General features: G+C 32.0%; 2 protein-coding genes across 2 annotated transcripts in view; one reads left to right on the top strand and one right to left on the bottom strand.

Moving 5' to 3' along the window:
• Positions 1 to 2,434: 2,434 nt before the first annotated feature.
• On the bottom strand, positions 2,435 to 3,536 carry LOC123665486. Its single transcript, XM_045599783.1, has 2 exons — positions 3,305 to 3,536; positions 2,435 to 2,805 (listed from the first exon to the last, which is right to left on the bottom strand). Exons 1-2 carry the CDS (start codon positions 3,440 to 3,442, stop codon positions 2,626 to 2,628), a joined length of 318 nt encoding a protein of 105 aa, XP_045455739.1. The 5' UTR covers positions 3,443 to 3,536; the 3' UTR covers positions 2,435 to 2,625.
• Positions 3,537 to 4,282: 746 nt separating this feature from the next.
• The window catches only part of LOC123665476 (ubiquitin carboxyl-terminal hydrolase 20), a 30,469-nt gene continuing 21,774 nt past the window's right edge, over positions 4,283 to 12,977 (top strand). The window contains exons 1-3 of the mRNA XM_045599775.1: positions 4,283 to 4,605; positions 8,530 to 8,649; positions 12,717 to 12,821. Of these exons, the coding sequence (XP_045455731.1) occupies positions 4,528 to 4,605; positions 8,530 to 8,649; positions 12,717 to 12,821 (303 nt within the window). The 5' untranslated portion in view covers positions 4,283 to 4,527. The remainder of the gene's footprint in view (positions 4,606 to 8,529; positions 8,650 to 12,716; positions 12,822 to 12,977) is intronic.

Below are 12,977 nucleotides of genomic sequence, written 5' to 3' on the forward strand. Positions count from 1 at the left end.
TAAACCACTTATCTTTCAAGATGCATAAATCTCTTCCTAAAACGCCTGCTCACGGTTTAGATTGGACGATAGTAAATCTAGGTTTTTATGTAAGCTTAATATTTGTGTAACGTAACTTTGTACTTTTTAAACAAATAAAATTAACACTTCACACTCAACAGCCCCCAGTAGGATTTTCTCCTGTATCGTGGGTCCGGAAACACACATAATACACAAGTACAACGCCCAGATCACGACAAACTTCTGTATGGCCGATACAAATGTCTGTCGTGAGCGGGAATCGAACCCGCGACCCCCAGCGCAACAGCCATTGCTATGACCACTGCGCCAACGCGTCGTTTTTTTGTATTGCTTCTTATTACGCGACTGAGGCACGTGCTATTAAAGACTTATTCGTTCTCCCACTACCAGATCGAAGCGCTGATATAACTGATAAATTAATTAAATAATTGTATATTACATTCATTTTTTTAGCAGTTAAAAAACATTTTAAAGCAGGTTATTTATTTTCTTATTAAGGTAATACATTTTGATAATTTATTAGCGTTCTACTTTTTTCTAATCATTTAATGATACCAATTACCAGTAGTTATTACACTAAAGCATTTATTACAAAACGGAACATACATTATGCTTAATCTCAGTGCACGACTCATGTAGGTAAACACCACATGCGTATAATTAAACAATACAGTAGACAAACATAAAATCAGTTATCCAAGACAGTGACTAAGCAAACGCTACAAAACTTACATCAAGTAAGTTAGAGATGTCTAAATAGCACAAGTTAACCTTGCACGTCACTGTTATACATTATAAAATTAAATATTACGTTTTTAAGTCCAAATTATGTAAAAACACGAAAATAATACTTATACATACCTAAAAAAATTAATCTTAAATCTCAGTTAGTGTGGACGTTCTTCGCAATTGCTAGCGTAACATATGTAGGCGCACATACTCATTGTTCAGTGGGTCGTTTAAAAATAATAAGATTTATTTTTCCTTCACACTTTACAAAGCTAAGAGCAACCAAAACAATCGAGATAAAAATATAAAGTATTTTTATCTGTGACGGAACATATTTTAAAAATTAATCATTTTAAAGTTGACTACAAAACTTAATTAAACTTTATTTTTCTAAGTATTCGTTTCAGCCTGTAATATCCCGGTGCACAAACACCCAAACCATGGCAAAAACCTATATGGCCAATACAAATGTTTGTCATGTGCGGGGATCGAACCCGCAACCGCCTGCGCAACAGGCACAATACATGGCTGTCACCGTTGCGCCAACGCGACGTCAAGGTATTATCGATCTATTACTAAAATCCGAAATATTTCACCCTATTTTTTCGTGATTGCACTAAATCTCAAAATTTTCTGCTATTTTACTTTAACTATTTTTAATTCAACAGTTTTTTTTAGGATTATGTTGGTATATTTGAACAAGTTGTATTCAGAATCGACTGTTCGTGAGTTAAACGAATCGTTTTACTATACAAAAATAGTAAAAATAAAAAATTCGCGTTTGATTTTCTTTTCCAGACTTCAAACTAAATATTCACACCTAGTACCTATATATTAATAGTCTCGTAGCTAGGGAGGTGCCAACGGTATCCAGATACAGGGCGCAGACAGTGTTGGTGTAAGAAAACAAAACACAGAATATACATTGTTTATAGCAAGCAAAGATTTATTTTTAATAAATACAAAATTTCCTGTAAATATTATTATTACATTACACAACATATTTTTTTTATATAACTGACAATACCAAGAACAAAATGCAACAACACATATAATAACATGAAATAATATATTTAGTTACTAGCTGTGCCCGCAACTTAATCAGTGTGGAATTTAACAAAAAAAATAATTCAGTTCGCAGTTATAAAATAAATAAATTCCTAAAATAAAATTAGCCTAAGTTACTCCTCACTACATCAGCTATCTACCAGTGATAGTCCCGTCAAAATCGGTTCAGCCATTTCAGAGATTAGCCAGAACAAACATACATACAGACAAAAATTATAAAAAATATTATTTTAGTATATGTACTGTGTATAGTGTAGTGCGTGTAGTGACAGTTGTAGTGACAAGGCATTATTTTAATATTACAAACAGACACTCCAATTTTATTTATTTGTATAGATTTGTTTGCTTTTTACTGCTGCCATTTATTCAGGCTGGTTATTAGAGTAATATTCTTAAAAATCAATAAATAAAACATACTAATGTCTACTGTGAAACCTTACTATTTGTCTTCATTGGACATTATATGAATATACAAACTCGTATATTTATATAATGTTCAAAGAAGAAAATGTTACAAATTGAAACGTTACAAAATTGCTAATATCTAAAGTTAAATCCGTGCAAAATGTATTATAATGGTGTTTTCAATGCCAATGTTTTTGAAATAAACATAATATTACTTTATGCAATTGAAATATAATTAACAATATAGAATATAATGTGATAGATAGTAAATTTAATGTACAGATGTACTACTCATTATATCTAAGTTAGACACGCCTATCATTAAGGTAGTTAATATAATTTAAGGCAGTTTAAATAACTATTTCTGCCACACATTAGTAGTTATAAATATAATTTTGTTTATCATCTCTGCATCATATTGATCTGTTCATTAATCTCTGTCAACATTTGAGCAGATTTGTGGATATTTTCGAACTGGTAACCCATGTGTACTGATATAAGTTGCATTTTCTTAAGATGTTCTTCACTGCCCTCCATCAAATGCTCAGTAGCCGCAAAATCTCGTGCAGCCTTTGACAGGAGCTGAAAAATATTACAATAATTAGTCACGCTACTCCTTACGTAGCCATATAATAACTTCTATAGTATTATTAGTATTCTTTAACAATGCACTCGACTAGCAAGTATTAAACTTAAAATTTATTAAAATAATTATAACTTTATTTTTAAGCCATTTTTTTGTCTCCTATTACACTGCAATCTGTCGCCACAGGGACATTTATCAGTGGGTAGATTGGAATTCTAAGCTCAATGGTAAATGTATAAGTTGCCTTTAAGTTAGAAATATTTAAGACAATTCGACAACCCACTGATTGATAAAAGACAAAACTATCAAATATCAACGACTCGTAAAAAATTGGTTAGAAGGCAAAATACCTATTAGCAACGAAAAAATTGTGTCAAGCTTCGTTATGGCTATATCCGATAAGTAGCAGTACAGCATTGCAAAATATACTGTAATTAAGAATTTTTAGTAATAAGTGCATTCATAATTATGTATAAAAAAGTTTAATAAAGTCACCTCATTAGATTTCGATCCTCTTTGAATCTGCCGAGCCAGTGAAGCTATGTTGTTCATATTAACTTGCACCCTTTCCGCTAAACGTTGTTTAGATTCAGCGAATAGAGTTCTCGCACTACTTGACGAAGCTGACGTCATGTTTTTAGATATATATTTTTTTTTTACTTAAACCGTAAAAAGGTATATTAGAGGAAAATGTTGATTTATTTACATTTTGAACTTCGATCTGTCTGTTAAATTGAAGTCATCTATCATCAGTCATCTGACATTTTGGCTACGTTCCACTTAACGCCCGTAAAGCTGTCGACCACGACTACTGAAAATTGCCGTTCCACTAAGATAAAAACGCCGCGGCCGTTGTTGGTGGATTTTATAGGTGGAACGCATATTTGAGCGCTGAGTGCTCGCAATGCAATCACTGTGTGGCGGCATGATAAAAACATGCAACTGTGGAGGTTGCGAGTAAATATTCCACGTCGATTAGAGTAAAATTTAATAATATTCGGAGGATTTTCGAGGGTTTTCCGCGATTTCTCTGAGATCCCATGATCATCTCCTTTCCAAGAAAAAAAAAATATCAAAATCGGTTCATAAACGACGAAGTTATTCCCGAACATATATATATATATATATATATATATCAATACACGGTTGAATCACAGACATATAAGAGGAATATATGTCTGTGGGTTGAATTGAGTAACCTCCTCCTTTTTTGAGCTCGGTTAAAAAAAGAATGTTTGGACAGATTTTTAAATCAAAACAGGCGAAGTTAGTAGACATATTTATCAAAGCTATACTCAAGTTTTTTGTTTATTTTTTTTTTATATATATTTTTCGTAACGCTCATTCCTCATTCATTACTACTGGAATAAATTACCTAGGTACCAAGCTACCAACCTCTATACTTTTAATTATTTTACTATTGTAACATTAAATTATAAGCAGTCAAATATGCATATTTTATCTATAGAATTCTGAACTGACTTTTCGCTCGTCACGGAACGTTTTGTGTTAGAAATTTCTGTAAATTAAATTAAATTATCAGCCTTAATCAGAGATGTGCTTTTCTAATCTTATTTTTCTATCATTTTCTTCTATTTTTACAACAGTTTCAATAATCTTTACAATATAGAAAATGTTTATTTGCGGGACTACTGTGATTCAATAATTTCTTATTGATATTTACCTATTTCCTTAACTATAAAATCGTATTTTTCGCAATGGACAAAGGCGTGACGTGTGAACATTTAAACAAGCTCGTAGACTTCCTGGAAAAGGATCTGTGGCAGTCCAAAGAGGTAAGGTTCAATATTTTTATAACACATAACCTCTAACGTTATATCAGTGTAATTGGTAATTAGCATTCTTTACCTGTGCTCTCATTGTGTAATATACTAGCCTATGTAAACTACATTGAATTGGCCAGGAGTTACGGCTCGTACTCCTGATACTTTATGACTTCCTGGAACTTTTGTTATTGTTTACATATCTTTTAGATTTTTTCGCCTAACGTTCGTCTGTCTACGTTCTTAAAGTCAAAATACTATATATTAAAAACTGCATAATACACAAATACTCGTAAATTTTATTTAAGTTACATTATGTTATGTACTGTATATAATAAATATAAATATGGTTCAGAGTCCAATGTAAGCTTTCAATTATGTATGTCTAAAGCAATGTATGTATATAAATATTTTGAATTGCATAACAATGGATAGAAACATTTTTAAATATTTATAAAGTCATTTTATTTTGAAAAGTTGATTATTTTTGACAATATTTGTTTAATTAAAATATTTATATTGATATTATTTACTAAATATTGTTGTAAGTAAATGTAATATAAATTCCAATAAACTTTCTTTGTCTGAGTTAACTTAAATATTTAAAATAAATTATTTCAATGTAATCACTGTTTCAAGATAAATTTTTAATAATTATTTAGGTATATTATGGATATAAATAGTGACCTTATATATTTTGCTTTTTCTTGTGATAATTATTGTTTAGTTATATTATAATTTCATACTGTAAAAGTATTGAACTGTATTAACCTTTTAATTAACAGTAACATAATAATTTAAACTAAATATTTTTTACAAAGTATTTATGATGTAGCAGTGTGTACAGTATAAGTTTTACTGTAAAATTGAAATTGTCATCCTCAGACTGAAAAGTTACTAAAAGTGGAAATGAATATATTAAAGAAAGTTAATTGAGGTAGGGCACAGCAGGAAATATCCTGCAAAAAATCTGGAGCAGCATGACTGGGAAAGTGCCTCGACCTTACAGAAGATCACAGCTAAATAATACTAGTTTCAAGAAGTTTTGTTGTGGTTAGTATGGTGACCAGAGCTCCGGGGGGATTTGGGATAGGGTCAGCAATGCGTTTGTGATGCTTTTGGTGTAATAAGCTATGATAATTACTTTGGTTAGCGTTGTGCTAATTGCTTATACTGTTAAAATTCTTGGAAACTAATTTGATAAAAACACATAATTGTTATTTAATGTGTATAACTTATATTAATCTATTACAAAATCATTTAAAATTTAGTAATAATAATTTAGCAATAAGTTACCATAGCTAATAAAAAAACCCTTGAAACGCCTCAATAATGTTGTATCCAATAGTTTTGAGTACGGTTACAGAGCTTAATGACATCCCTAATACCAAGAATGAGTAATTAAAACCTAAGCTAGTTAGTTTCCTTTGCATTAATTATTTGCTTCATATAATAAAAAAAAAAAAAAAAAAAAAAAACAGGAAACATGACATAGACAAGCAGCGGTTGCTTATATTTCTATTTAATATGTACTATGTTGTATTGAAATTTACGAATAATGTTTTTTAAAATAAAAAAATAAAAAATTATATATTATTATTCAGTAATTTATTCATTTACTTTGTTAAAATATAAAATGTAATTATTTTTAAGTTAATAATAAAAACGAAATCATCATCAGGTATGATGCATTCATCTCTATATTTAAAATCGTTAGGTCATTGACTCATCATGAAATTTCAAAAACCGCTAGACGCATAAAGATGAAATATGGCAGGAAGGTTAGTAGACGTCCACTAAGAACGGATTTTTCGGTAGGGCCGGATTCCAGGGGTCTAAGGACTCACAGAAGCTTGAATGAAAGTCTTTAATTTCTTGTACTTGTAGTACAAGCTTCTGTCTTAGATATGATATATAGCCTATAGCCTTCCTCGATAAGTGGGCTGTCTAACACTGAAAAAATTTTTCAAATCGGACCAGAAGGTGCTGAGCATTCAAACAAACAAACAAACTCTTCAGCTTTATAATATGATTTTTGCATAAAGCTTTGTCTTTTTGCTTTTGAAGTTGTAAATATTATTTTACTCTTTATTTTTAGACCAATTACATTAGCAGCAGTCAGGAGGTCGAAAAAAGCCAAATAGTTATTAATTATTTATTAATATTATCTTAATACAATTTTTATCTTATAACTAACGACTACTCTACTCGAAGTGTGAATAAAAAGTGATAAAATAATGTTACGATTAATAAAATTATAAATTCAAACAATAGGACATTGAAAGGCTAATATGGGGAAATCTGCTAGTACGGGAAACTAGCCTGTGTGGTTGCCTGGGAAGATTCCATCAGTTTGGTACGTCAGCATATTCTTGGGATCAGGTTCCATTACTGATCCAGTTAGGTATTGGTTAAAAATAAGTAAATAAAAAAAATTAATTAAGTGTGATTGTCTTACGCTTCAGCCTGTAACATCCCACTGCTGGGCATAGACCTCTTTCCCCATGTAGGAGAAGGATCAGAGCTTAATCCACCATGCTGCTCCAATGCGGGTTGGCGGTTTTCTTAGTCTTGATTTAATTGTACGTCTCAATATATCTTTAAAAATTTCCTGTCATATTGGAAGTAAAAATTTTTGAAGGATGCAATTTTATATTTAGGGTTTTAATTGTATAGGTATGTCATAAATAAGTATCTCAACGTTTATGAAAATTCTGTATTATAAAATAGGAGATTAGTTGGTAGGGCACAGCAGGAATTTCCTGCTCAAAATCTGGAGCAGCCCGACTGGGGTAGTACCTGGACCTTACAGAAGATCACAGCTAAATAATACTGTTTTCAAACAGTATTGTGTTCCTGTTGGTGAGTAAGGTGACCAGAGCTCCTGGGGGGGATTGGGGATTCGGTCGCCAACGCGCTTGCGATGCTTCTGATGTTGCAGGGGTCTATAAGCTACGGTAATTTCTTAACATCAGGTGAGCCGTACGCTTGTTTGCCGACCTAGTGATATAAAAAAAAAAAAAAAAAAACTACTGAAATTACATAAAAATGGCTTGAGAAACGTAATTGAATGTTGTTTTTCGCACGAAACAATCAGAAATGGTACATGGTAAAATGGTAACAAGAGGTCACTTTAGCCCCTCTATGAAAGTATTATCAATTTCTACGCGAGCGAAGCTGCGGGCAACTCCTAGTTAGATATGTAGTTATTTAATGTTTACCAGACAATGCTCTCTATTATTGTCCATTGTGATAAAAGATACAAGTGTCAACATTGCAACGTAAGTTACTTGAATGTATGTTTTTAAATTCGAGCCTAATCAAAATTTACTTTAATGAAATAGTCTTTTTATATCATAATGTTAAAATATTTTACAGTTATTTAGACGATGTCACCTTGGTGTTCAGGTTTTACGGAGAATATGCAGGAAAACCTCAACTCTTACTCTTATAAAATTTTATCAGCTTAGCGAAATGTCTTCGTGACAACCTGCGCTCCTAACCACTGAGAGAAAAATATGGACAGTGATATCGTATGAAACAGTAATGTTTACTGCGTATACCGATTTTGATAATTTTTGTTTTCATCGAAAGCTGGTGCTTGTTTTGTGGTACCATTTTAATTTAATCGAGATCTAATTACCACTTTTACATATTAAATATCACGGTTGAGGTAAGGAATTATTGTTGTTATGGAGTCCAGACGCGTCGGACCTGACACACATTTTTTTCGAAACTTATATATACAGGTTTCAGCTATAGTTTGCGCTGTAATATCCCCACCTGTAAATCACGAGTATTTGTTATTATATGTTAATCTCGTACCGTTTATTATATAATATTTTTATATATAAATAAATATTTGTTAAATATATCGAATATTTGTTATTATATCTTAATATCGAATTACTATAATTAATTTTGAATTATTTTCAGAGTTTAACATGTTTCGACTGTGGCTGTCCGGGACCAAACCTTTGGATCTGCCTGCAACCTGACTGCCATCATACAGGATGCTCCGAAGTTAAAAATGACCACAGCACTTTACACCAAAAGGTAAAAAAAAAACAATATTTCTTACTTATTCTTAATGCCATTAGTTCTTGCCATCACTTTTTCGTATTTCTCCCATGAATAAATAACCACAAGTAAATGAGAAAGGTTTTGTGTTTTAAAGTAATATATAATTATATAGATAGAATTTGTTTTTTTTTTTAATGTAAACTATGTATGCTTTATAAATTTTCCCAAATACATGTAATCTTATACATATAAGTTGAGTGTCTAATCGCAGTAGTCCAAAGTCGTGGTTTTTGATCAATGTATTTCTCCATTAAAGAAATAAAGCGCAGTAGGTATATAATTTTATTTTTATTTAAAATAAAATATTATGGTATAATTGATAAAATATAAGGCTTGAAAAATTTACTCAAAATTAAAATTTGCTAGTTTACTAAGCAGTTATATCACGCTTGCTAAGGGAAGTTATTTCACAAAAAGGACATTAATTGTAAACGACAATTAATCTCGTAAACTACTGGAAATACGCGTAGCGAAAATCGCAAGCAAGCATCACTTGCAAATCTATATATCTATAGAAATAAATAAAATTGGAGTGTACATAAATAAATAAATAAAATTTAAATTTATTTGTGAAAACACACTGCATCAGGTTAAAATTATATAAAAAGAAAACACATAGTACATAATTTACAACAAGGACTAACTACAAAGAGTAAAACGCAAAACAAAACAAAAAAAAAGAGATACAACAAAAGCTTATCGATTTAAAGTATTTAACAAAATACATTGTTTATATAAGTTTGCAGCATGCCTCACAAAATGGTGTGACCTCAGTTTACGTTAGGACTGTTAGTCCTAACACTGGTTTTCAGGACCACCCTAAGTTTGTAATTAATTTTCATTTTGGCGGCACTCTGATAGAAATACACATACACATGGATACATACATAAACATAGAATACATACCAAAATAACATTTTTTACAATTTCTGTCTGTCTGTCTGTCTGTCCGTCCGTCCGTCCGTCCGTCCGTCTGTCTGTCTGTATATTGTTATCGAGCTAGGGCACAGCAGGAAATATCTACTTCATCCTTACAGAGAATCACAGTTTTCAAGAGCTCCGGGGGATGGTCAGGGATAGGATCGGCAACGTGTTTACATCGCTTCTGGTTTTACGTCCATAAGCTACGGTGCACGTTTGTTACCGGAACCGAGCGCTTGCTTGCCACCTTTGTAAAAAAGTATAAAAGAACAATTGAAAATTCAATATAACTATATTGAAACTAGGCTTAGAGAAATCTAAAGTCGTGTGGTCCATCGATAATTACAAAAAGTATTCTTTCTAAAATATTTTTTTCGCAAAATATGGAACCAATTTAAAAACATTACGCCAACAGACTCTTGGTGTTCGGGATTTAAGTTGATTCTTACATAAAGAGAACCTTTGCCAACTACTTCGGTCTTTTAAATTAATAGCAAAATTTTAAAGTATTCACGGTTTGAATTTTATATTAAATTCTTTTCTTCATTACTTCAGCCTATCGCAGTTCACTGATGGACATAGGCCTCCACAAGTTCAACAACTTGTGTGTGTTGCCCATAGTCACCACGCTGGGCTGGCGGGTTGGTGACCGCAGGGCTGGCTTTGTCGCACCGAAGACGCTGCTGCCCGTCTTCGACCTGTGTATTTCAAAGCCAGCAGATGGATGGTTATACCTCCATCGGTCGGCTTTTTCAGTTCCAAGGTGGTAGTGGAACTGTGTTATCCCTTAGTCGCCTCATACGACACCCACGGGAAGAGAGGGCGTGGCTATATTCTTTAGTACCGTAGTGAATGATTTCACTTTAGGGTAAAAAATCCAAGTTTATTTAATAAATTATTATATTTAAAAAAAAAAAAAAAAACAACAAGAGCTTCCTACTTACTTGTGATGTGTCTATAAATAACTTATTAGTTGGTCAAGAGTTCAAAGGCCAATATGAACAAGTTGACAAATACATAACTCCTCTTTGTTACGCATAATTGCGTTAGGCACAAAGCCAAGTCTGTTGTACCTACTCGCAGGATGTAACTTGTACTAGATTTAGATAAAGGCCTTCGTGTACTTAACTCTGTATTATTGTTGATATAGTTAACTGAACAATCAGTATTTTATGAGCTTTTAACAGTTTGATCTTTTAAAATAGATATTCGTGACGCTTTTAACTACCTTTTTTATTAATAATTGTCAATTATATGTTGTTTTACAACTCCTGATCCGGCTTTAAATACATGTAGCTTTAAATGGTGCAAAAATTTTAATCAAATTTAGAATTTAACATACTTATCTGTCAGTTATGAGTTATTAGTTCAGTTAAAGGTAAAAAAAAAAGAAAAAGTAGGTACTCTTTTTTAAAATCCATAATAAAGTTTTTAAGTGTAACATTTAAAACGATATTATTTATATATTTGACGTGTCATTCTTATTTATTAATCCTTTAAAAACATCGTCTGCGGAAGTGATAAAGAATTATAATATTACTAAGTCATTCGTATAAATACGTACACACTGACATAGAATGCAAATATATTTTTATACGACTAGGGCTGTAAACAAGCGTACGGTCCACCTGACAATAATCGTTTACCGTAGCCTATCATAAATATTAATACACTAAGGTAATATGTGCACTGGACTCCTTCTCTATTTAAACTATAAGTGTGCGAAATTTCATACTCCTCCGTCAAGGCAATTTTCGTAAAAAGGGGTACAAAGTACTATACGTATCATATATATTAATACGCTAAAGTTAAGATGTTTGCCTCCCTTTTTAGAAGAAACCTCACAATCACTCCACATAAATTGTATATCATTTTATAGATAATCTCTTGCTCCACCGGTATCCGCAACTAAAAAATTTAATCTATTTCAAAAGGAAGGTTAGGTATGCTTTAAAAAGAAGAAAGGCTATTTTTTCCTCAAATCAACGCAGGTGAACCGCAGGGCCCAGCTAGTACTCGATAGACGCCTGAAGCACCAGAAACATCGCAAGCGCGTTGCTGACCCTACCCCCTCCTCAGTAGCTAGCCATTTGGCACTAGCACACAAAGCAGTCTTTTTTAGTTGCAATCTGCGGTAACGTTGAGCTACTTCCCCAGACGGACCGCAATGGATTTTGAGCAGGATATTTTCTGCTGAGCTCTATTTCAATTAAGAGCATATAAAATATATAGACGGCTAGGTTTTTTTAAAATTTACATTGGTCGAAACTAATTTATCTCCAGTTTACTTTTATCCATGCGGAAATACTGTTTTTGTCATATCCAGATAACGAAGAGATTTTTAGGATTTATAAATCAGATCATACTTATTTATCATAACAATGTTACAATCGTATCTATTACTTATAATGAATCAAAATTTTATACTATTTTTAATTTCAATTCAAATGACAATTGTCATCAAGGAATTATTATTTATACGACTAGCCTGTTGGCGCAGTTCGTAGTACCATGCTTTCTGGTCCCGGGTCCCCGGTCCCCGTATATGTATTTTCTCTAATATATAAAATTCTCGTGTCATGGTGTTAAACATTGAACTGCTCCGAAACGGCTCGACCGATTTTAATAAAATTTTGTGGGCATATCGGGTAGGTCTGAGAATCGGCCAACATCTATTTTTCATACCCCTAAGATATAGGGGGGGGGGAGATTAAGCGGGTTAATAACATATATGGCAAAACAACGTTTGCCGGGTCAGCTAGTTTATATATATTATTTATATGTATGTTTATCAAAAAAAAAAAAAAAATATGCAGCTACACTAGTCGGCTGTTACCTATGACACAAGCATTAAGTTGCTAACTTTAGGAACAGACGACCGTGTGTGTATGTTGTAAATATCTATTTATTCATTTATATGCTTACCTATAATAAGATAATACTATTTTTGTGTGATGGTAATGGATACAAGTTTAATACTTCTACTCTGACTTACATTTAGACTAAAAACTTACTTTCCTAATGTCTATTATTAGGCTATTTTACGCAAAGACTTGACAAGCAATTGACAAGCTAAGATGTAAATAAAATAAATAATATATAAAAATATTTGCTTACAGAATAATTCATCCCATTGTGTTCATATGAATGTATCGACAGAGCGAATATGGTGCTATTTATGCGAGAAAGAGGTCCACATCAGGGCAGCGCTCGCGCAGGCGAAAGTAAGTCAATTACATCAACTATAATGAATATATTTTATATTATTTTTAGATATTTGTCATTATATATTTATCTACTTATTGATATATGCGACTTTTATTATTATTGAACATATCATTATGTAATCAATACAAACAGAACATAAAACAATAAAGAAT

This window comes from Melitaea cinxia, chromosome 24 (assembly GCF_905220565.1).
Source record: "Melitaea cinxia chromosome 24, ilMelCinx1.1, whole genome shotgun sequence".
Lineage (NCBI taxonomy): Eukaryota > Metazoa > Arthropoda > Insecta > Lepidoptera > Nymphalidae > Melitaea > Melitaea cinxia.